The sequence below is a fragment of the Aythya marila genome (genome assembly GCF_965140915.1).
Source record: "Aythya marila genome assembly, chromosome: 10".
Lineage (NCBI taxonomy): Eukaryota > Metazoa > Chordata > Aves > Anseriformes > Anatidae > Aythya > Aythya marila.
In genome coordinates this window covers 10,569,192-10,594,401 of record NC_139051.1, presented here as the reverse complement: position 1 = coordinate 10,594,401, position 25,210 = coordinate 10,569,192, and the positions used below count along the sequence as shown (strand labels likewise).

General features: G+C 46.7%; 1 protein-coding gene across 4 annotated transcripts in view; it reads right to left on the bottom strand.

Annotated features, from left to right (window-relative positions):
* Positions 1 to 23,853, bottom strand: part of SLC41A3 (solute carrier family 41 member 3) — a 29,636-nt gene extending 5,783 nt beyond the window's left edge. Inside the window, exons 1-9 of one of the 4 annotated variants that reach the window (XM_082768131.1) lie at positions 19,324 to 19,402; positions 18,582 to 18,697; positions 18,100 to 18,418; positions 7,735 to 7,842; positions 6,836 to 6,907; positions 5,884 to 6,028; positions 3,636 to 3,782; positions 895 to 1,039; positions 107 to 186 (exon numbers count right to left, since the gene is read on the bottom strand). In XM_082768131.1, the coding sequence (XP_082624257.1) occupies positions 107 to 186; positions 895 to 1,039; positions 3,636 to 3,782; positions 5,884 to 6,028; positions 6,836 to 6,907; positions 7,735 to 7,842; positions 18,100 to 18,390 (988 nt within the window). In that variant the 5' untranslated portion in view covers positions 18,391 to 18,418; positions 18,582 to 18,697; positions 19,324 to 19,402. Of the gene's footprint in view, positions 1 to 106; positions 187 to 894; positions 1,040 to 3,635; positions 3,783 to 5,883; positions 6,029 to 6,835; positions 6,908 to 7,734; positions 7,843 to 13,083; positions 14,133 to 18,099; positions 18,419 to 18,581; positions 18,698 to 19,323; positions 19,427 to 23,798 lie in introns of those variants that run through there. The other 3 variants (XM_082768130.1, XM_082768133.1, XM_082768132.1) reach the window with 3 other exon arrangements.
* Positions 23,854 to 25,210: the final 1,357 nt, after the last annotated feature.

Genomic DNA, 25,210 nt, shown 5'->3' with positions numbered 1-25,210 from the left:
CTTGAAAAGAGACTCCTATATAGGGACAACAGTGGATAGCGTAAGCCTTGAGAAGACAGAGGAGGAATAAATAAAAGCATGCATATAATCCCCCTGGCCAACCTACCATTAATCACAGGTGTGAAAACGGCCATGCCTTCAAACTTTGGGTCAGTTACAGTTTTGTCCAAGATGAGCCCACCGATGCTGTAAAAAAAAGGACAGGCAAAGAGGGTGGATCAATCTCTCTTACCCAGAACAACTCCTGTGCTGTGAAAACAGCACACAGAGATAAGTTATTATCTTCTTTCTTATAATAACTTATAAGTTATTATCTTGTTCCTCATTGAAAGTGCTGGACTGTTCCCTATAGCAGACGTTTACTCCTTTTACATCTGTTTTCACTGACAGCCTTGCATTTTTTGTTAATGGAATAAGGAGATCAGCAAGGACCCCCTCTGAGCAAAACAAATACTAGTCAGGAAAGCTTTACTATCCTTGCCAAAAGTTTTGCTAAACCTCTATTTTGGTTTTAGCAGTTTTCAAAACTCTGTCTCAGCTGGGTCTGAATGATGGAGCACAGAGGGGAACGAACTACCTGGCCCTACATTCACCAGAGTCGTTTACAGCCGAATAAAAATGAGGCTGAAGTCTGACTATTTGCGATGGTTATCATCTCCCTTTTTGGTTTCCTGGCTTGCACCCATGTGGTACGTGAATGTATGAGTGGGACTTAAAACAATGACTTGCTTTTTCCAGTCATTTGTGAGCTCCCTATCTGCTTTCTCACAGCCTGTTGAGATACCCTTCTGCTTTCCCTTCCAGTTTCCCTTTCTATGGCTTTCTAAATGAGCACAGGGTCTCCTTGTAACACGCAAACGTGTGTGGGCTAGCGGGAGTTGTTCCTTGGTTTACCTGCTGATGCTCATTGCAACAATAACCGGCTGCCATCCAGACTTCAGAACTTCAGCAAGGGAAGGACTTTGCTTGGCGATGGCAACCCAGAGTGGGATCATGACAATGAAGACAGCACAGATCAGAGGAGAAAGATATTTCACATCTGGCAAGGAAAAGAAATCTTGAATTAAATGCCCCTGGCTTCCCAGACTGCCAAAATTATATTGCATAAAGTCTGGAAGAAAGGCAGCAGGGATCTGGCTCAGACTGATATACGTTAACAGAAAAATCATATGAACCAAGATACTCCCCACATGACCACCTCACTCCACCACAGAAATTCATAATTAACCTCTGAAACTCACTGCTAGAGGATGCTATTTGAAAATCAGCAGGACTCAAAGCAAGTTATATCTGAAGATGTGCAAGTCTCCAACTTTGTCTCCAGCTAAGCAAGACAAAAAGTTACAAACTTTCCAGCTTCAGGGTACAAATAAAACAGCAGGGCAAGAGGGGGAACTCTCCTGTGTGCAAGCTGCATCAGTTTAAGACAGACACCTCATGCCTTCATCTAAAACAAGACGTAATAGGTACTTTTTGTGATAAGCTAGCAGGCTCAGTGAGCAGCTGGCCTGCTCTACAGGGACAAATGCTCTCTTGCATGTATTAGCCAGTTAAGATCCAGGGTTTCTTTCAAGCTAGCTAACATGTGTTTCCATTAGGTGCTTTTTCCGTTCAGTAGGGGCATAACCTTGAATTGACCTTTAGAAGCAAAGGTTTTAAAAAATAAGCGTATGTGCAAAACCAAAAGAAAATAAACATGACTCAGAACCATGAGAAACACCTTCAAGCGATGGGGATGATGCCAACCCTTCTGATATAAAAACACTTCTTCGACAAAGCTCTCCATCTGGTCGCTGTGCTGGGGCCATTGCCAGTGGTTTGTAACACAGGCTTTGCAGGTAATCTGGGAGACTGCAGGCTCCAAGTGCACATTTTTCAAAATGACATTGTCAGGGCCTCAGGCTACCTGGGTGAGATAGCACTGATTTGATGATATCTTCACAGAATCAAGAGCTCTTACACAAAGGGATGCACTCTTTACATGTGGCTTTAGTCAGCACTGAAATGCAACCACTTCTGGGGTGTAAATAGTCACTGTTTTGTCAGGGCATTTTAGGACAGATGGGTTGTATGACAGACTTTGCTGCTGTACTGGATTTCCTACCCCCACCCTCGTTGTTTTGGGCCATTAATTCCTTCTTAAACGATGCATACACGCAGCACTGGTATCTATCAAAAATTACAAAGCCTACAGAAAGACTCCTGCTGGAATGAATGGACTTAGGTCTCTGCATACCAACTCTGCCACACCATGAACAGCCCCTAAGCACATTGCAACCCCTTGACGCAGTTCATATCTTCGTTATGGACTGGGAAGGTCCAAGGTTAATCTTTAAAAAACTGGAAATCTTCATTGGCAAAAGGGTGCATTCACTGTAAAGAGAAGGTACTGTACCAGAAGGCACATGGTCCCCCAAACTTACAGACTCACTGGTATTTTTGAAGGATATATTTTGGTAGGATCCAGAAGCCACATCACCATCTATCCCTTACTACACACTGGGGAGAGAAGTAGATTTATTTAACCACCATCAATGGTGCCTTCCTTTTACCTGACTCACTTTCTGCTCTCAACAACCAGGTGTCTGTGCGGTGAGTATTATCCATATCAAGAGGCTGAAACTATTTAAACTACTCTGAAAGCATCACAGATGCTTCTCTAGTCACAACCACAGAGGCTATCATGTTGTTCTGCCATGTGTTCCCTGGGAGATATTATCAGAGGCACAGCAACTGAAAGGCAAATGAACTCTACAGAGGCAGAGGCAGGTGTGATGGCATCATGGAAAAAGCCTAATAAAAAAATGCACCTCCGAAGTCCAAGGAGAACTGGATGGAAGCAATTCATGGGCCTCTCCCTGCAACATGTGCTCCCTCACTTTCTGGCACATGGAGTGAGTTACGCAAACTGGGAACAGCTGCTGTCACTGCTGCTCACAGTCTGAAGCAACAGTTTAGGTTTCAAATGGCACTGAGCTTGCTGGATTTCTTTATTTTCCTGTTCCTATTCTAGGTTACACTCATGGTAAATAGATGAGTACTTTACAAGCAACAGTCAAGCACATATCACCAAGTTGCAACATGTTTTGTGCTTTTCAACATCAACAGGTGCCCAAGTCTTTGCCAACCAGCAGCACAGCTAACCTCACAGCCACAACGCCTACTCAGAGCCCCGTGAGCATTAAACAATGCAGCACTATCTCCCTAACTCCAAGAATACAATATCATCTTGTTCATCCACGACTCTCCACATGAGAAGACATGAGAATACTTTACAAATGCCAAAACCCTGAAATAGCTTTGTGAGGAGGGGCCTGCTACAAACCATGCGCAGAAAGTAGTTATGCTGGACTAGTGACAGATGCAGGAACAGTGTCACGTATGTCAACCTTTTTATCCAAAGCTATGTGATAAACGTTGGTCATTTCTTTGAGAAATACTAGTTGCATTTCTTAAGCTCTGCCTTCCAGTTTGCTACTGAAAGAGAGCCTGGAAAAAGCATTTGTGGTCATTTTCCCACCTCAGTGGTATGACAGCCTCCACTCTGAAGCATCCCAGAAATGTGCAAGTGCCCTGCAACAATTTAACAAGGATTCATCTCTTGCTGAGCTGCAAATCCCTGCTAAACACCTTACCTATGTATTTGAAGAGGGTACTGCTGATTCCTGCCAGCAGGGAAAGGGTTATCAAGTCTCCAAGGCTCGCTGCTATGGGTGTGGCGATGTTGTCTGGATTGATCCCAACTTTCCTTGCTCCAATGATCACGCCAATCATCACCAGACCTAGAGAAGACACAAAGCAGGCATCAGAGGAAGCATCTTGCTGTGTTTCACCCTGGAGCTGCTATTCTGGTTCCCAGAGGGACACAGGGTCTGGGGAAAGCAAGCAGCACATCGCCCATAGCGGAATCACACAGCTGAATACTGGACATCCCCAGGAATTTGTCCTCTCGCTTTCACCAATCTGAAGGGCATGCCTCTGCCCTTGTGAACTTCACCAAAGGCCCAGAGGCACACAGGCAGATTCCAGGGATCAAAGGAGATACCAGCAGGCAGCCCAAATGTAGAAGCTCCCCTCCTGAGCAGCCTAATCTTTGCTGCCTTGAAGCAGAACCAGGCACGAAGCACACTCATAGATAAGCACACAGCAGGCATGCAGCAGCCTCCCAGTGCCATCTCCTACTCTGGATTCTGCAGCACAAAGATATTTTCCATATTAGACCATAATTTCTGAGGAGTTTGAACCACCAAGGAGCAGCAAGCTTACTCGCAGTAAGCAAAAGCCTAAACTAGCTTTTCAGCTCGGCCATCAGACAGACCCCTCGCAGCCCACAGTCTTTGGGCTGCTTTAATTTGCACATGGGGAGGGATGGTTCAGGGAGCAGATCCAGAGCCGTGGGGTTATTATGGAAGTGGCTCACCCTGCCCACCCCTCTACCCCCACGCTCTGAGCTGCACCTGGAAAATTCAGCAGCTTTTCAAGACTGTCAGAAAGGAGAGAAGTTTGTCTTGCCCAAGTACGTTAATGAGCACTGATCCCAAAGCTTGATGAACAGGTGAGAATCAGCCACCAGATCTCTCACAGGTCTGTGGAAGGGCCACCTGGCATACACTCTGCCTGGCCAACCTTCACTGCTGTGTGCCTGGCAAGGGCAGCCTTGGGACAAGACACGACATCTCTTCAAAATCCTCCTGTAGCTGACAGGATGCACCAAAGGAAGCCTGGGAAAGGATTTGCTCCTGCTCATAACTTCTGTGTCTGTTTGCACAGGCCCGCAAAAGTTGAGCAAGCACAGGAGTGTAAGCTCTCCCCTAAAAAATACCACTTTCCTCAATACAACGTGCCTTATACAAAAGCACATCCTCGCACTGTAGCATTCTCCACCAAAGCCCTCCCTGACATCCACACTCCCCTCCCCACAGAACAGCTCCCACTGCTTCCCTCCCCGGTCACAGAAATACCAGTTTCCCTTCATGCACACCCACACACAGGCTGGCTGTGGCCATGTCCAGGGAAGAAACTAATGCCAGCTGAAAGCCTGCAATGGCGCAGCAGCAAAGCCTCTCTGTATCACACTGAGCAGAGAGATTGAAGGGAAGAGTTTAATGAAAGCTGGGCTGCTATTTTTCTCTTTTAACAACTGCCTCATGTAATGTTCTTCATCAAAGGCATCTACGATCACCCTTTGACTCCAGCTTCAGGATATGCACTTGCTTCGACTTGTCCCTTTTGCTTAGAAAACTTGCTATATCCAACTCTGCCAGCTCCCTCTATTCAGGGTATCATGCTGCCCTCACATGGCAGACCTACAAAATATTCATCCTCAGTTGTCACAGAGCAGCTCCTGCCTGTCCACTCCATCGTGTTTGCCTTGCAAACACGAAGAGCCAGGGCTCAGAGCAGGTAATGCACAGGGACAGCCACAATCCTCTGCTGTCCACCTTGAGCATGGCTTGGAGCTGTCTGCTAACAAACAGACTCTCAATACCCTGCTTTGTGCTGAGGCATCAGCTAATCCTCCCCTACGAAAGGGACAGAGTGGATGGCTAATACGTCACCCAAGCTGAACGGAGAAAAAGTGTGCGCATGTGCGTTTACACCCACCCAGAGCACGGGGCATTTTTTGTGCAAGTCAGGTACCATGGGACATTTTGATTGCTGCTGTAGATGCCAAGAGCCCAGCAAACAGCATATCCTGGGAGAAGAGAAGCAAGGACAGGGAGCAGAAGGATGAAGCTGTGGACATGGGACTAATGTTCCCTCCACTCCATATCCCTGTGCGAAACGAAAAGGATTTCAGCAGGGCCTCCCTGGCAGAAGGGACAAGTTTTTCTGCACCTGAGTACTGCGCATTTAATCTGAGAAGGAACTAAAACGACTCACCAAGAGAAAGTGCAGCTATGAAGGCCGTGGTCACGCTGCTGGCACACAGCACAGCAGCCTGGCTCAGCTCCACAGAGCCCTTGGAGATGGCTCCCAGGATCACAGCAGCAACGGCAGCCAGAAGTCCCACCACGGTGGCCTGGACCTAGGGGCCAAAAGACAGCTGGTGAGCAATCAGCCACATCTGCTCCCAGGCAGGCCTGGCTCCACGTGACTGCAGCATTTCTGCACAGCTAGGAGGGCAAAAAGCAAACCCTTGCAGAGATGCTGATTGCTTGTGCATTTAAGCAGCATCCCTGTAAGGCTTCGCTACATTAAAAAAAAAATAATCCTGACAAAGTTTGGAGAAAAACTCTGGAGGCCTGCAAAGGGCAGATAACACTTCAGCAAAGGACACTGAGTCCATCAGTGAAGGAATAGTCCCGGTCAACACAAAAATGGGCTTCCCATCAACACAGCACTTCTACCAAGCTGAAAGCTGTGGAAGGAGATAAGGGAAAGCACACAGACACATGTTGCAAGCCCTTTAGCCTTGCCATGTGCAACCTCCTAGGCTAGTTGCTGGATTTTAACAAGCAGAAAGAGCTTGTTTCTCCCATCTCTCCCCTCCTGCCCCAGGCTGATTCCCAAACTTTGCCTGTAAATGACAGGCTTTATCTGGAGGCTGTTGTGAAACAGCGACTGTGCTGCAGCTCCCCCTGCAAAAGGAGTTTCTTTCATTATTTCAGTTTGTCCACAAAGGCAATGTATGTCTAGATCTGTTTTGCTGATGAACAACAAGCTCCAGAGCTACACAGAGCTTTATCGGAGGTCAAGGCTTTGCTTGGCTCTGTTGAGAATATCTGCCCCGAATCAATAGCTCTGGACCCAGAAGTGCTGGGAACAGATGCTGTCAGACTACAGAATAACAAGAGAAAAGGGCTTTTTGCCTCTCCCAGCTGGAGTGACTCACCTGGATAAGGGCTAAATTGCAGGTAGCCATTTTCCACTGCTTCTGAGCATCATCCATCTGTCCAGTGTTAGCCTAGGAATCAAAAGAGACACCCTGAAAACCTGTCCCCGTTGCAAATGTGGCTGCTGAAGGCAATTTCATCTGGCCCCTGTGGGAAAGAGGCCGCTAAAAGCCAGAGAAACAAGGACACGTCAGCATCTCCTAGCCTTCCCTGCACTCCCCTCTTGAGACATCCCTACTGTGCTCCCAACCAGCACCCCAGGGGCACCAGAAGCTCACAAGGAAGTGCAGAGGCATTGTAGGGCACCCACATTAAGACAGAGTGAGCATATCCACCAAATCTCACACAGACCATATGTTGGACAAACTAAACTGTTTTTCCTCTTTCTGGCCCCCTAAATTGCTCTGTTAAGCTCTAATTTCCCCCAGACAGCTGAAAGCAAACAAAACTGCTTAGGGAGATAGGAAACCTTGCTGAGAGATCACATCCAGAGCAACAAAAGCTAATGCTGGTCCCAAGAAGCCTCAGGCTATTCCCCCCCAAATAGAATTGCTGGGCAGCCCTGGTTCTCTCAAGGGTCAATAGCCACAGAAAAGCAATCCAGTCCCAAAGCTGATAGCTCTGGATCCCTGGCTCTGTCTCCTTCCTGTGTCACCAGGCCCTAAATAGGAGCAACTGGCCTCACAGGGATTAATTCACGTTCAAAGAGCAGACAGAAATTCTCTGTTCCATTTATAAAATGAGGGCAAACACATTATTTTAACACTCACACACAGCTAATTTCTACTTAGAAGAAACTGGCTTGTCTCAAACACAGAGTGGTTACATAAAAGCAGAATCTCTTGATGCCTCCTGCTAACTCCTTCCCTCCCACTACCACCGCCTTGTTAACACTCACAGCAGTAGAGAGCCTGGATGCCAGCGTCATCTCGAGATTACCCTTCAGGCCAACCAAGGCAGGAACCAGGATAAAAACTTCTGTAATCGTCTGAAACACAGCCCAGTGCTAGAAGGGAGAAAACAAAAGAAGAAAACAACTCAATTTGTGATGCTGACCACTGCACTGCTGTTGCTTCAGAGCAGAGCGGGTTCCCATCTCAGCCCCTCTTCTACAGGTATTTGCTAGGCACATGGGGGCAGATTCTGCCCGAGGCTGGTTGCACTTTGGGAGTGAAGTAAACAATTTTTAGCTTGCAGGATACTTCCTGATCTCATGTACAACGAAACACTATCCTAACAGTGTAGAAACCTTCCTGAGGGCAGCAGCAGGTTTTGGAAAGTTACAACTTAAAATGTACCTTTAGCATTAGCCAACAACATCAGAAATTATTAAGGTTCACAAGCCAAATGAAATACAGCACACCCTCCATCCTCTATACTGACACTAGACACAGGAACTCCCGTTGCTATCCAGACTCATAAGAACAAACACAAAGATCTGGAAATAATCTAACAACAAAAAGTCACGTCTGTCTTTCTTTACCAAATCTCAAACTAAGCATCTAAGACTGGTGGTGGGACTGAAAGACTTTTTTGTATCTCTTCTCCACTGGCAGTTCCTAAATCTTCCTGTTACCAAGCACACTCCCAGCACAGCTGGAAAAAGGATTTTGAATTAAGATATCCCATAAGCCTGAACTGCTGGGCCAGTATCTTCATTATCATTGCTCCTCTGAAGCTGAGCTATACAAAGTTCTTGAATTAGCTGCAACACTGGAGATGATCTGAAACCTTAAACTCTGTTGATTAACACACATCTTCTCTAGTGTATCTACCATGCAGTGCCTTTCAATATAATTCATTTACCCCCTGTGCGTACAAGGATGTTGCAAAGTCACGCAGTAGCCAGAGAGGCTCGCATCAGAATGAAACTGCAGAACAGAGCAGCTCACTGTGAAGTAAAATCAACCAACCTAACATCTAAAAGCAGAATACAAGAAAAAACAGCAGCTGCAGTGACTGAAGGTCCATCTAATCTATTCTTACCTCTATCACTGGTGAAATTCAGATGTATAAAATGAGCACCTATAAACACGACAAGCATATAGGATAATTCTCCAGTGTATTTTCCAGCCTACAATTATCTGCCACAGGGTCCTGAGCTGGAGGAGCTGCTGTGCACTTAGCACTGCTGGAAGGATTTCTCTTTCAGGTACTCGTGCAATCTACCCCCTCCAGCCCATGTGCCATCCTGGGGCAAAAAATTCCACAGCTTAGCTACACATCACGAGAACTTTCATTAATTCTGAACGTGTCACTGCTGAGTTTCATATGATGGTCCTGAATTCTTGTGCTAGAGGACAAACATGAGCAACAGAGCTCTGCCTACCTTCTCCATATCCCTTGGGATTTTGTAAACCTGAATATCCAGAAGGTGAGACAGACTCAACAGATGTCAACACATTCACCATTCAGCCTGTTGGGAAACACACGCAGGGTGTAACGGCTCGGTGTTTTGCTCTGACTGTGCCCTGAGAAGCTGTGGGAAGCTGGTGGTGTGGCTGTCTGCTGGGAAGCCTTAACAGCTTCCTTCTGAGTCAATATGAATGAAAGAGGGGGTGAGCCAGCCCCGAGCACGTGGTGCAAGACACCCCTCAGGGGTGCAGATAATAGGCAAAACGTTATTATCAATACGAGGAGGCTTATTTCCTGGCACCGCTGATCTGGAACCTGGCACATTTCAAAATGTTAAAAGTTACCTACTGTGAGTAAATAACAGACAACACGAGCAGAGTCACCTTATTTGATACACTGCAATTCTCTTTGAATTTGTTAACGTGGAACTTAAATACCTGAGAAAAGGGACAGACATCTCTTAGAGACTCAAATTACCCTCTCTCCTATCTCTCTAATTAAGAATAAAAAAAGATCCAAACCCATCTCTGACACCTTCAAAAGAAAGAGGAGAAAAAATAGTTCATAGTCGCAATGTAACAAAGCCCAACCATTTAAAATACACAAATGTACAGGCATTTGTATGTAAGATCTTGCACATTTTGCACATAAAAAGATATAAAGAAAGAGACAAACTCAACTGCTCGTATTTTACATGTAGGTCACCTTTGGGAGATATGACTTTGTTGTATCAATGTAAGCTCCAATCCTTGTGTTAATGATGGATTTTACAGGTCTCAAGCCATCGTAACGGAAGGTTTAGTATGTGAGGTATGATTTTTTTGGGGCACTGGCTTATATATAATTACTCTGAAAAGCTTTGAACAACTAATAATAAAATCACACAACTGTACTAATAAAAACAAAGCTGATTTAATTGCTTCCATTTGAGTCTCATTAGTGACTCACCAAGAGCCTGAGGACAGATTCACACTAATTTATACCACAGCAGTCAGGATTCCACTGTGTTAGAGACTGCAGAAATGCAGAATAAATAAATGGTCCCTGTGCCACTGCTACGCAGGACTGCCAGCAGAAGGAGCAGGTGGATGTGGCAGGTTAAGGCTGTTCAGGCAAGGGGCTGGATGGAGTCAAGCAGGCATCTCTATCCTTTGAGGTGAAAACTGGCCTAGATCAAATCTACACAAGGAAACCAAGGGAGAAAATGACTTTTTCCCACTTCATGCACCCATAACGGAGTTACAGCCACAACTTGCAAAGCACAGCACTGAAGAAACTTGGTCACCCTACGATCCAGTGCAGCTGACTCACTTGATCCTGTGATCCCCATGGCAGCTGGATCTGCTCATGGGGTCCCAGAGGGGAAAAGAGGCTGTGATGTACTGACACCGACTCTCCAGCTCCAGCCTAACCCCACCATCCCACACTGCTGTCCTCACAGTCCCAGCCACGTCCTCTGCTACCTCTCCTGGTGTGTCCATCCTCCCACAGCAGCTAAGAAAATCTCAGAGGTTTTCCATTGCCCTGAACAAATCAACAGAAAGGTCAAAAGATCCTGGATTGTAAAGCCCAAGCCAATTCAAAATCCCTTTCAATGTTAATCATCCCATGAGCTTCTATCAACAAAGGATAGGAATATCTTATATCTGTGACTTCTGTTTGGACTGTGTCACGTTGCAGTGGTGTGGAAGGGGAGGATGAAAGGGCAGCTCTCCTCCTGAACTCTCTGGTTTGAAATCTGATCATCCAGTTTCAACCTGATTCTTCACCTTACTGTAAAACAGTGAACCAAACACTGATGGGGTCCCACAAGGTTTGTGCTTCCCCAGCAATGCCAGCCAGCCTGGAATCCAGACAGACCAATCAACCAGGGATCACTGGAGTGAAGGTAGAAGTGGGATTGTTCAGCAAGAAAAGACCCTTGCAGTGATCTTGGTCCTGTATAGAGGCTGCATCCATCACCTGTGCACCTAAGAAGAGAAAAAGGCAAATGGGTATTGCTTTGAGCATCCTTTTACAGTGAGAGAGACCCAAATTTGAGTTTGATGTCAACTGGGCTGGAGAGATCTCTCTTGATTTCATGGATCGGAAACTGCTGAAGTCCTGTAAAGACTGATGGACACAAATAAGCACTCTCCACTTGGCTCTACAGTTTCTAACAATATCAGCTCTACAAATTATAGAAACAGTTAGATTCCCAGCACAGCCACTGTATTTCTAAGTAACAAAACAGGACAGTGAGTTTCTAGTTCTCATGCTGCAGGAAGAAAAGCTGAAAATAAGCAGCTCACAGACAAAAAGGCACAAAAGAACAATCCGAACCCTTAAAGGCTAAAATCCCTGGATTTTTCCAGCTACTGGTTTTGTTTTTAAAAAGAGGGTTGTTGACATCATGTCAGCTTACCTCAATAACATCTCTCCGATGCTGGCTGTGATTCTCAATGCACTAGCTCCCTCCTCTGGGAGCTGAACCCACTGACTGATGGCTTCTATTTCAGTATAATTGGAAACACCTTCACCAAAAAATACACTTCCTATTACTGTGCTTCATGCATGACCCCGTTTCTTAGAGTCTAGAGAGCAAATACTGCAAAGTGAGCAAAGTAGGCTGTGCTCTGGTATTTTAAAGGACATGTGCAATGTTGGTACGCAAGGATTGTGTTTTCCATCAGTTTTGATACAGTCACATTCTTTAACAGAGCCCGCTTCTCAGCAAGTGCATTGGATTTGTTTTAAACAAAGACCTATTCACCTGCCAAGGCTACAGAATGGGTACGTACAATGTCTTTATACTTCTTGGAGATATCTGGCCAAAGATAACTGCTAAATATTAACATAACATCTTGGGTAGTTTGAGAACTTCTGTAATGCTGCAAGACAGGTCTGTGCCTAAGCGCTGCACAACAAGGTGGAGACAACAAACAGAGCATAGCAACAGCTGTGCACTCCAGTTAACCCTTCTTTGATATTCCTCATATTCCCTTTTATTCAACTTTGCTGCCTTCTTTGTTTCTTTCAGTGCAAGAAAAAAACAGCAAGGTATTGTCCTTCCAAACACTCAAGTGTCCATATTTAGATCCTGCTGTGGTACGAATGCCAGAGAATCTAATGTACTCCAGTGAGCTCAGACTGCAGGATATATCCCTGGGAAACTGTGCCAGCCTTTTGATTTGTAAATCCACTGGCATTAGATGCCCAAACTAGATCAAATTTTGCATTTCTATTTGTGCCTCTGGTACAAAGGAAAGACAGATGGGATAGATTCTGGCTGTGGGCACAAAGGTGTAAATCCAGCACGACTCCTTGGAAGTCGATGGAAGTTACTCCAAATTTACACCCACCTCAGAATCTGGCCAAGAAGCACTAAGTTTGTAGGCAATGCTTATCTTTTCATGCTGGCATGCGTTTCATCACAGTATCTAAATACCTTCTAGACCAAAGATTACATTAGGTTGTTTGCAAAGAACTGAAAACATATAAACTTGCCTCCAAGTGAAACGGGTAGTTAGTAACAACCCTGACCTAGATCTTTTTATCAGACATTTTTGAAGAAAGAGTATCATGCAACAGGGGAACACACCGCAGCCTGATCCCAGCTGCTTCTTAGCAGTCATCACCAGTGTTTAGCTGGATGCAGTGCAGTGAGCCCCCAGCCTAAAGCATCAAGAGGGGCGTCAGGCAGCCCCTCTGAAAGCCGCTATCCCACTTCACAAGGAGCCCATGCACTGATCACAAGACAGACAGCATCTCTCTAGCACAGGAAAAGCCCACAGACATTTGGCTGACCAGCTGCCAGGACCACACACATTAAAACCAGCAAAACACAAATACTCCAGGTCAGTGAAGCAGCCCACCCCCTCACTACTGAAGCTGCCTAACCACGTGTACCTACTTGAACAACATCCATCAAGAGGCCAGCAGCTACCATGCCCAAGCCAGCCAGAAGGAAGGGCACGAAAATCTGGGAAGCAATGGAGAAGGAGGTCTCTGGGAGAAATCCACTGGCTGACCTAGTCAACTTGCAGGTGAAACCACGCAGCTTCTGGCCATGAAAGCACAGCTCCAGTTCTAACTGGGTGACCACCATGGTCGAACACCGTTACCCCATGCTCAGCAGCACAAGTGGAGGGAGATCAGGTCATCACACAGATCCTCCTGGTAGCTCACTCTGAAGTCAAAAGAAATACGCTTTTCCTCAAACTACAACAATGATGCCAAATTGTTTTCTCTTCTTCTCCTCCTAGGAGCGCGTCCAGAGAGTTGCAGCAAGGGTATCCTCCAAAATTGGTTCAGCTGGGTTGAGCCCAGGTGGCAGCAAACCCGACGGACACTATTTCTCCGAGTTATATCCAGGGGGGAATTATAAAAGATAAAAGAAGATTGTAGAGATGTCCGTGGACGAATAGAAACGAGCCCACACCCCATTCAGCTCCCACCACCTCGGTAAAAACCAGTAAGACCTGCTCAGGCTACAGCACTGAAAGAGTGACAGGTCATGCAAGAATCCTTCAGCGTGCTCAAACGCACTAGTGTCCTTTCTCCTCAGGTTACATTTCTTGTCAGACCGCGGCTTGCCTTTGATACGATGGTTTAATATATAAGCCTGCTGTGAGCCGGCCCCACTTCCCTCACTCCCACCATAAGCAACGTTGAACTTTTCTCGCTGTCCCAAGGCCGAGGAGGTGGGGAGTTAACAGCCAGGATCCGTTTTGCTCTCCTCCAAGGTGAAGAAAGGTCAAGGAAAACATGAGTCGACGTTTCTGCCGGCTGACTATATTATGCAGCTTCCATCCCCGGGCAAGTGACAGTTAAGCCAGCTGGTGAGAGAAGATCTGCCCTTCTAGACCCTGGCCCCTCTCGTCCCCTCCACGGTCTCAACGGGATGTAACGATCGCTCTGTGCCAGCTATACCTCCGAATGACTGGCTTTCAGGGGGGGGAAAAAAAATCTAGAGAACCAGCCAATAAGCTTCAAAAGCGAACACCCTTATCTGCTGTCATCACTTCAACTTTCTGCTAGTTTGCAAAGGCCAAGATAAGAGTCATAGCCAGAGCTTATTTAAGGTAGCTCCGTAATCTCGCTACTCCACAGGCAAAGGAGAGAAAGGGCGAATATTTCCAAGGCAAGCTGTGAGCTGGTCTCCCTTCCTGTCCTAGAGCAAAACACTCTGCTTCTGCATACTCCCAGGAAGATATGGTCACTGAGAGGGAGGTCTCCCCTCAAAGTCTCCCCGGTCAAACAGCTGACACAAGCCCAAGAACCAGAGCTGCATCACAGCCACGGACGGACAAAGAATTTATATCCTGCTCGGTAAAGACTGCAGTGAACTCTTCAGCTCAAAGTCAAGCATGAGGGGAGGGAAGACTGGGTATTCTGCTGGGGCTCCTTTCCAATAATTAATTTGGGCAAAACTTAACTAGAACAGAGAGTGAAAAGGCTTTAAAAACATAATTTAGGATGAAGGAGTATAGGATTGGTTTAGTAGGTTGGCCACTGGGCTTCTTCACTCTCCAGCCATAGGTTCAAACCTAGCTATGCCCTACTGAAAGAAATGAGTGAAAAAAATATTCAGTGGTAGGCATGAAAGATTCAAGTTTCTCAGTCCAGTTCAAATTCAATGTTTGAATTGCACTGACTTACTAATACCTGTTGTTCTAATCAACCTCCCTGACACTCTCTGCAAAGAGATGTAAAGATTAATGGCTTGTGGACTCTGCCCCTGTGACTTGGTTCCCAGCTTGCAGCTAAGTGCATTAGCAAGGTTGGACAGAACAAGGCATACTTTTGCCTTGTAGATAAACAGAGAACTAAGGACACTCGCAGGATGGTGCGCTTCTTTTGGTCTGGTATCACACACAGCAAAATACCAAGCCTGGTGGGCTGAGGTGGTACAACACATCTCTCTGCAAGCACAGCAGGGTGAAAAACGAGCCCTAACTACAAATGGGAAACTGTCCTTTCTAGGTTAGTATTTTGGGACAGCCCCTAGAGCCTCCTCCACTCCCAGCTAGCTTGGTGTGTACATGTCCACCTCTTCCACCTAACAATAGTCCGATTAGCTGAAAGCTAAAAAGGGAATATATTTCAGCTAATCTAACTGGGGAAAAAAAAGTCCACAATAGCTGGAAGAGGGAGGTTAATAAAAATCCTGTAATAACCACACATCATCCGACCTCTTTATACCAGCCAGGAACTGGGCAGCAAAGGCATGAAGGCGCAGTTCTGGTTAGAAACTCAGAGGCTTCAAGCAAAAAAAGAATAAAGGACAAGCTCTGGGCAGCAACTACACGCTTTTTAAGGTCTGATAACATGCATACCTTATGTCATCACATCCGTCAGCAGGACTGCTGACAGGCAGCAACATTAATGTAAAGGAAATATCAATGAGCTTGAATGACTCAAATGACATTAAAAACACAGCAGCCACACATCCTGTTCTAAAGCTTCAACCTGGCAGGGGTTACAAGTTTATCATGCTTCAGCTCTCTCTGTTTCTAAGCAAGCACCATAAAAAGCCTTCGACCGATGAATCGGTGTACAGAAAGGTAATTGGTTCAGGTGACCTGTGCGTGTACACTGGGTCATTTTATTATGCATTTAAGGAGTCTCTGATAAGGTCTCATGCCATTATTGCCAGCAAAGAGATGTGTCACATTTTCCTAGCAAAGAGATATATCGTATTTGTTGGCAAAGAGACATACCACATCTGAGAAGAAGAAGAGCATTGCCAAGCAGCCAAAAACAGATTATAGCTGGGGGAAAAAATGCACCTCATGGCTGTAGCACTCTTCGTGACAAAACCTGGGGAGTGCTCTGCTGCCCTTCTCTGCACACAAATACACCAATACCCCTATTCTCACACATTAGCCAACAGGTAGTCTTGCCGTAGAGCAGCCAAAGCAGAAACAGCCTCTTTGCTGGAGCCCTCATCCTGATCTGGGGACTCCATCCACTGCTGCAGTTCAAAAAATGGAAAGACAGCAAGTGCCAAGGAATGCAGTTTCAAACGTACCTTATCATCCCTGCAAAGAAGGGACAGGGATACAACAAGCACTCTTGCAACACAGCACCAGTAGCAGCAGACAGTGGTAGTCTAACATCTCAGAGCCCTCAAAGGACACTGGCTTTTGGGGACCCCACGTCCTGGTTGTTGGAGCACCAGCACTCATGACTCTGCTAGCTCTCCGTCAGATCAGGCTGCGTATTCTTCCTGTTTCCCACCTTGCTCCTCTGTTTCCCACTTTAGGAAAGGAAAGGGAAGGGGACTGAGAGTAAGTGGTGAGCTAAAAGCAAGCAAGCTGCACGTGCCTGGGGCCCAAAGCCTTGCAGAATCTCCTGTTGCCCCACAGAAACAGCAGCAGGTCTGAGGGCAGGACTGCCTAGCTAAGGGAAGGGCAGTTCCCAGCAGCAGTGATTTCATGATGAAACACATTCAAGTGGTCCACGCTTACCCGTGAAAAGTCATTTTGCTAATTGCCAACGGCCTATTTTTCTTATGTGATGTTGCATGGCTTCACTTCCCAAGCTCTATGCACTAACGTGAATGTTCTTTGTGAGCTCTTTATTTGCATAAAGCAGAAACCAGACTTCTGTGGTTTCAGAAGAGTAAGAGGTTTGTTTCACATGCTGTTTAAATTAGTGGCCCAATACTTCCTAGAAAAAAAAAAAAAGAAGAAAAAAAAGCGCTCTAAAGGAAAAACATTGAAAGAAAAACGGTCTTCCAAGATCATAAATCTATCTGCAACCTATTTCTCACTTTAATATCTCACTATGGGAAGCAACATGTCTTAGACTCATAGGAATGAGCAGGTCTGAGCACTCTGAAAAATAAAAATGAAAACCACAGACTTGTGCATGTCAAGTGGCTGCTTAGGACTCTCAGAACAATGTCTAAGGAGACTAAAGTAGTCTGCCGTGGGGTTCTGGATTTGATGTGGTATTTTCTGGAGCATTCTGCTGGGTATTGAGCACATGCTAAGGTCAATTAAGGATACTCTGTTCCTACAGTGAAGCCTCTATAGCTCTTATAGCTTAGGGAGATCTGCCTGGGGCTAATAGCAAAAGTACACACCTCCAGATTTGTAAAAGTTATATCAATAGAAGCACAGTAGTTTCAGTGTCACTGTATCTGATAACTCAGGGCAGTCTGACCCAACAGCTAGCTAGTTAAATAACACAGGTTAACTAAAAGGCACACAGCAATAAGAGTCACTTAGAGTACAAAGGCATAGCAATTTGTAATCTCTAAATTAACTACAGCTTTAAAGTATCTGAAAGTAGGCGTTCATTGCTGCTTTAAAGCGCTGTATTGCTATGCCATTGGAGGCAAGGTCTGGTCCTGGCTGTTACTAAAACATCAGTCAGACTGAAAGACTGAACACTCAAGGATTTATGTTACTTGCTACAAGGCCCTTGAGAAGGATGTGGGGCGCAGCCTGGGCTGGATATATGAAGTGTTAACAGTGCTGGGTTGGCTCCTCGCAGGGGACGCACTGCTTTTCAGAGCCACATCCAGAGCCAGAAGCAATACAGCTGTACCCATTTCAGAAAAGCACTATGCCATCACAGCCCTTGGGGCTGCAATTCAGCCATCCTCCTCCTGGGACCAAGCTAAAAGACTGCTGCACAGGACTGCACCTTACTACTTAGATGGCTCAGCTTCTTTGCAAACTCTTCAGCACCATGGTCTCTATTACGTCCAAAAGACAAAAACGGGCCAGAAAAACACCACATGCCGTCTACTGAGAGCTGCACAAAATACATATACCTGCCTTGGAAGGACATGTTAGTATGCAAAACTACTGCACATTTTCCTTTACTTGCTAACCCCAGAGCAAATCCCTGCTTCTGAAGAGAAGTTTCCCACCTATCCCATACCAGGTACATCAGAATAGTTCCTTTCCCTTACCTGAACATAATCCAAAACCATGCCTGCCAAGACCATGCCAAACCCAGCTAGGAGGTACGGCAGGAGCACCTGCAGGCAAATCGCAATGGCTGACTCTTCCCGTGACTTTGCCATGGACGCCTTCTCCTCAGCCAACAGCTTCTGCTGTGCGGGCAGAGAGACATCCTCTGCCTCCTGGCTGCCAAGTCTGCTCTCTCTGTGTTTACCCTTGCTCTTTGCTTTGTGCCTGGATCGCTCTCCATTTCTAGTTCTGCCCTCTTTTCTCCTCTGCCGAGCCTCCTCACCTTTCATGGTGGCTTTCTTGAATCAAGGAGTTTCTCTGAAAAACAAAGTCAGAACCAATGAGATGATGAAAGGAGGTGCTGGGTGGGTCAGCGACTGACGACCCTGGCAACTCCGCTCCATTTACCTGAAGGCAAACCACCACCTACCCCCAAAACCCTAGATGCTCTGCTTGACCCAGATGCTGGTGCTTAGTTTACCTTCAGTTTTGCATTGTGTCAAACCAATCTCTCCTTCCATTACTGCATCTCTCCTCCCAGGCCTGTGTTCACACTGGAGCGCTCCTTGTGCATCCTGACTCCTACTCTGGGGATTCCTGAAAGGATGCGGAGGGTGCTGCAGGCAGCCTGCATGCTGGACCCACCAGTTCTCATAAGGGGGTCACGAGAACTGAGGAGCCCAACAAAATCCAACCCTTTTTAGGATCTGACCAGGAGCAGTCCACACCCCGGCATCCTGCAGTCCAGCAAAAGGTGTAACTCACACCTAGCTTAGCAGAGCCAGCTGCCAAATGTTCCCCAATATGAGGGCAATTCTTTAATCTGCCCTCTGATCTGAACACTTTCACTTCCCCTCGCACCTCCTTTGACACACACGAACACGGTATGTGACTCACCTACCTACACAGAACCTGCCGTGACCCCTGCAGCATCCTCTGAGAAAAAAATAAACACGCAAAATTGTTACCAGTTTCTCTCTCCTCTCGTCTCACCCCTCCTGCCTGGATCCTTCCCCATCGCCTCCCCCACCGAGGCTGACTCGTTCCCCAGGACGGGTCCCCGCTGCTCCAACCTCACCCAACATCTGGGCAGCGGAAGGAAACCGCTGGGAGGCCCCAACCGCAGCTGGGCGGCGGAGGAGGGAAGAAGGAAGGATGGACGACCCCAAAACCCCTCTGTGTGTGTGTGTGTGTGTGTCCCCGTCCCCTTTCCCGTCGCTTACCGGCTCCTCGCCCTGCCCGGGGCTCTGCCCTCAGAGGGCCGCGGGAGGCGCCCGCCACGGCCGGGCCGAGCCCGCCCTGCGCGGCGGCCGCGGGTTCGAGTCCGGCCCCCGGCGGCTCGGAGGCGGCGCGGCGCCCTGAGTGGCAGCCGCCGGGCCTGCCCCGGCGCCGTGCGTGAGGCGAGGGGGGGGCCGCGTTGGTGCAGCCCCTGGCCCGCGGTGTTGGCGGCTGTCCCGCGGCCCTGCCTGGCCCACGGAGGGCAGAAGGGGACGGGGTTGACGGGGAAGGGGGTCGGAGGGCTTCCGGAGCCCGCTCGGGACGTGAGCCCCACAGGGAAGCGCTCCCCAGGAGGAGCGGCTGTCCCCCAAGCCTGCAGGCTGCCCCAACCCCCGGCTGATCTTATCAGCAAGGGTGAAAGCTGAGCGCAGGAGGAGAAAACCTCAGGCTGCGATTAGGAGTTGAAGAAAGACTTTTCCTCTATTTTTATTTTTCTTTCCTGACCCCTACCCCCTTAGTTCAGCATTACAACATCTCTCGCTTCAAGCTTCCTGTGCAAACGCCTCCACTGCAATCAACAGCAAAACTCCTAGTGACTTGATTTCATCCCCCCCCCCGCCAATGAACCAACATTAGAAATGTGATTGCACCATCCATCACATCTGAGCACATAAATCCCATTACGCACTGAAGTAACCGTACTTGTGCACGGCTCCTGAATCACACAGCTCAAATTGCCAGAACAATCAAGGATATTAAATCATACCTCAGTACCAGAGCAATGTTATATCCTGCTGAAGTCTCTCAGGTGTCACGCTACGCTAAAGGGCTCCTACTGACAAAATGGTGCCTCTGGGCCTGCAAGCCCTGGGCTCAAAGCAGGGTACACTGAAGGGAGCTGAAGGTTTTTGTAAGTGACAGTAACGAAACGCTGCAGCTGCTGCGTGTTGAGGGTGCGCATTTAACTGTTGAATGTCACTGCTGTAACAGCGAGGCTTAAATTTCAGCTCACTTGGTGTAATTTTATGTCTTCCCTTTGCAACTGGTGCTTCCCTGAGAATGGTCAGAACACAGCGTTTTCCTATGGGAAATAAGAAGAGAAGGGACATCTATCAAAAACCTGCAACCTTGCCAAGACATTTTTAGACCTGTTAAATGTATTCTGCTATCACTTTACCCCTGAGCTTCAAAGAAAAATATCTACAGAGCAAGCAGAAATCCTCCTGGGGAAACTGATTGACAAGGGCCTTTTGGTAACAGCTCCAGCTCAGGGATCTCCCTCCTGGGTCCAACCATCAGCTTGCACAGGAGCTCCCAGCACCCTGCCACACCTCATCCTATGTACAAAAGGGGATGTAGCTGTTTGGCATATGCACCGTATCCTCGTGTACCAACCTCAAATCTCCAGTGCATCACCACTGTGTACGTATTTGAGGAGGCTGTCTTTCAGCAGCAGCACAGAACTGCATTTCTCGGAAGCACAGCAGCAGTGTTTAGATACACCCTGGCTTTGACGCAAGGGAACGGCTGCTGGACCTTGACTGCAAACAGAGCTCCTGTGACCTAGGAGCCCCTGAGCTCCCAGATAGGAATAGTTCAGCCACTCAGTGCAGCCTGCGAAGTGCTTGGTGACATGAAGCTGAGCAACTTCACGCTAAAATGATTTTCTTCCTCACTCAGCTAGAATTCATGTGTGCTACTTCTCTCTGCTCTCACAGAGGTACAAGTAACATCGGCAGTGTCAAAGGCATTAGGGGACTCATTGCACTTGTTCTTATTTCTCCGTAGTGCTTACAAAGACTTTCCTGCAATAAGAAAATAAGTTTCCTTCCTGTCTTCCATGTTGCTTTGCTCCTGGACTTTATTTCCAACAACTATTCCTTCAGCCAAGCAGAGGGGAATTTTACAGCTCTTTCCACTCTTCTGTCCAGAGACAACATTTGTTTTTTACCCAGTTTCCTGTTATACAATGACATTTCTTTGATGACTAGGGACTACTGAAGACATTTCTCAACCATAAAGCTTGATTTATGACTTCAATGCAGTTGGCCCCAGTGACACTGTGACTGCCAGGCTGTGTATTGTCCATTGTCACCACTGCATTAAGGCTGCTGGTGACTGCTCCATGGCACATTGGGCTGCAGTCCCATCAGTCCCATCATGGGACATGCTTCTGGACACCCAACAGCTGAGATGCATGAAGAAATGCTCAGTCTAACCTTCTGCTTTGTGAAACACTGTTAGCTATTATGGGTTAAAAGTATCATCTGGAGGTTTGTGTGCAGACAGAAACAGGCAGTACAAAACTGATACGTGACAAATGCTTAATACCTTATAAATCCAGAGTTTGAGAGACATAAAACACAGCAGGAACTTCCTGGAGTTGGGTGGGTAGGAGAAGGAGACATCTCTTATTTGCTTTTTCCTTTGTGTATGTTTTGATGTTAGTTTTATGGTATGCTAGCCTTCACACACAGTAATTTACAGGTAGCTCAATTAATTTTGTTTCAGTCTCCATCTTTTTTTTTTTTTTTTTTTTTTTTAATCAAAGCTATTTAAAGCACGGATGTTTTGAGCAGCAGTAATACTCAGAGAAATTAAGAGAGCCACCTCCTACCTGCTATCTCTCCTCACCTTCACTTGTGCAAGCATCCACCATGCAGCTACTGCTGTTCTTGGCACACTTGTTAAGCCAGTTTACAACCCCAGATTCAGGCTTCATATACAGAAACCACCCAGTGTAGGAGAGTGAATGTAGTACAAAGAGCTGCTTTTTGTGACCTGGGACAGCTCTTGGCTTGCAGTGCTACAGGCCCCTGTTGAACTACTCTGCAGAAGAATAAAGCCAGGCTAAGCTACCATGCTTGCCTGGCACTCTCAGGAGTTGATGAGAGCTATTTGCACGTGTTCTCCTACGTACCAAGGACAAGGTATTTATAATGCATGATGCCCTTCTACTCCCAGTCTGCCATTAGATGGCAGCAACTGAACGTGGAATGGGGGCGTGCAGCTCTGCAAATCCTACTTACCACACGGCTTGTGCAGGGATTTCAAGCTTTTCACTTCTAGGTCAATGGTTCAAATCTGGCCCAGGTCAGGAGGGGCCAGAGATCTTCACAGTCCGACAGCTGCTCAGCCTCCTCTGTGAGAGCAGTTTGCAGGTTTCTGTTTCTAATCTTGTGGATGAGTGCCTGTCTCATCACTGGTTCTAATTGGCACCCCCACTTGACACAGAAAGGCGGAAGATGCTCCAAAAAAACTGAATTCTCCCGTGCTCTAGACAATTTGACAAAGGGATCTTGCGCATCTTGGAGCACAAGCCTACCCTCAGTAACAAAGCCAGAAGAATGCATTGGCTCTGTTTCCTCTGCGAGTAAATAACTGCCCAAAATGATCTCATTCCGGACAGGAGTGTGACAGTTGGGGTCTTTCAGCAGATAAAATTAATTTGTTATTAATTTAGGATCTGATATTCAGATAGACTAATGATGGCGCAATGAAATCCTGTCAAACATGTTGTAACACTCGTTATTTACAGCCTCTATAACTGCAGGGACAAACTCCATCCAGAATTGCCTTACAAGGTGACCTAATTTGGAAAAGAAAACCTAGAGAATTTTCTCACATTAGAAGATACCTCACTGTGACTCCTTCCCTTACAATTCTAAAACTCTGTGAGGGACTGGAGCAACTGATACTCTCCAGAGAAATCCGTGAGATAAGAAATGAGCCTAGCAAGCATGTGATTGTGATATAGTTCAAGCCTGCGTGTGTATCACTCAGCTCGTTCTGTTAAGATTTGAGAAGCATGTCACTACGTAAATCCCTTTGGGCAGCTGGGCACCCCTCCAATGCACAGATTTCCCTTGCTGCTAATGAATCAGCCTCTTTTGCTAACTTACCTCCAAAGCTCGTTTACTTGGAAACCAAGGGAGCTTAGGGAACAGGGCCCTCTCCGTGCATAACAATGACCTATTTTAGATACTTCTCCTCACGCGGTCACGGAGAAGGGGCAGCAAGAGAGTGCTTCTATCCAAGAGGCATTTCCTGGAATAGATCCTAAACAATGTCAGGCCATTTCCATTTTGAGACCTGACATTTCGCGGTGCCAATGCCTCCACACAACAGAAAATGCCAGTGAGAGTCAGGGATGGGATCCAGCTGCCTCATTCCAAGAACGCACACCCAGGCCCTCAGCACACGTGGCTGTTATTCTCACAAACAGCCCCTTTCCATGGAAGCTGATAACACAAAATGGGAATGCTCCCAGTGCAGAATGTCAGAGGAGACCAAGGGTATGTTTTCTACCTCCAGGCATGTTTACATTGCTAGGCTTTCTCAGTCAACATGGGCAATACAGCATGGGAAACAGATGCATGCATCATGGAATCTGTCCTTTCCCAAGCCCTGTGCTGCTAGACTGTTTCCCGTGGCTGAATTAGCTGGTATAGCTCTGCATGACACTTCAGGAAAGACATACCTTGTGCCTCAGGAGGGAATGCTTGACCAGAGGAAATGTTTCATGTGTCATCTCCTCTCTAAGATGTGGGCAATTGCATACACCTGGGAAGAAGCAAAATCTTTTGTGTTTTTTCCACAGATAGCTTCCTGAGGGAAAATCAAAAGAAAAAGCACACTGTAATGCATTCGTTGTTTAGTACATTTAACCCAAATCTCACCAGCCTGCGCATAAGGCTCAGATCCCAGGCTAGAACCCACTGGTTTCAGTGCATCTTTGGCTGATTCCTTGGAAGGCCAGATGGGACTGGCCTGATCCTGTGTGACTCAGTGGACACGGTACAACTTTAGAACTGCAGCATTTCTGTTACAAAAGTACCTGACCTACATAAAAACAGCCAGCAATGGAGGAGAATCAGCCACAAGGGTTAAGAACTCACCCAGTGTGCATTGCTTTATGAGGCTGAATTTGTCTGGCTTCAGCTTTTAGCCCCTGGATGCGCTCATACCTTTATCCCTACGTTCTTTTCCAAATTACCCTTTCTCTTCTTGTGGTTTCCTCAAGTCCTTCACCTTTAGGCAGGCAGATAAGCTCCCAAAAGTTTCCAAACAGCATACTACTGAATGGGGCTCAATATTGGGCAATAGCACTGAAAGTGGATAAAACTGAACCCTTCTGTGCCAGCAGAAGACTCCATCAATCCAGTGAGCACTGTAGCCCTTCTGGACCTCTAGAGACCAGCACATTGTTCTGTGAGGTTTCATAACTGAAATGTGGTGTGGTTGCACGTTTCACAGGAGACCAATGTATCATAGTGCCACTGTCAGCCACTCAATAGATTACTGCCTGTAAGCTGTCAACCCTACTGGATACTAGGCTAATTTAAAGGGATTTGTGGTTCTTAAATAAACCTTCACTGCTACTAGTCGCCCTATTATTTTCATTCATGAGTCACCTGTACGCTCTTCCATTATTTTGACTAATGATACTTCATCAGCTCTCTTAAATGCTGGCACATAGCACGGCTTTCTTCCCATTCTCCTGGAACTTCCCAGTTATTTGCTGCTCCCACAGGGTCCATTTCTTACCACCACTGACAGTTAAGGCTACTGAGTAAGTGAGAGAGAAAAAGAAAAAACAGAGCTTTCCTAGCTACCACAGGGTAGCTACTCAGGCTGCATCACCTCCCAGACATTAATGGTGCTAACCAAATATGCTCGGTTTTCTTAATGCAATATTAACTATTAAAAAGGAGCATTGTTCCTGACCCCTGAAAATTAGTAGGATATCATGAAGAATGATTACTTGTAGCCATCTCAGCATGCTATCTTAACATAACTGCACCTATGCCAAGAAACAAGATGGCTGTATTTATCCAGAGCACTCGTATTAGTTCCCTGTAGTGCACATCAGAATACTAGGCAAAAGCTGGC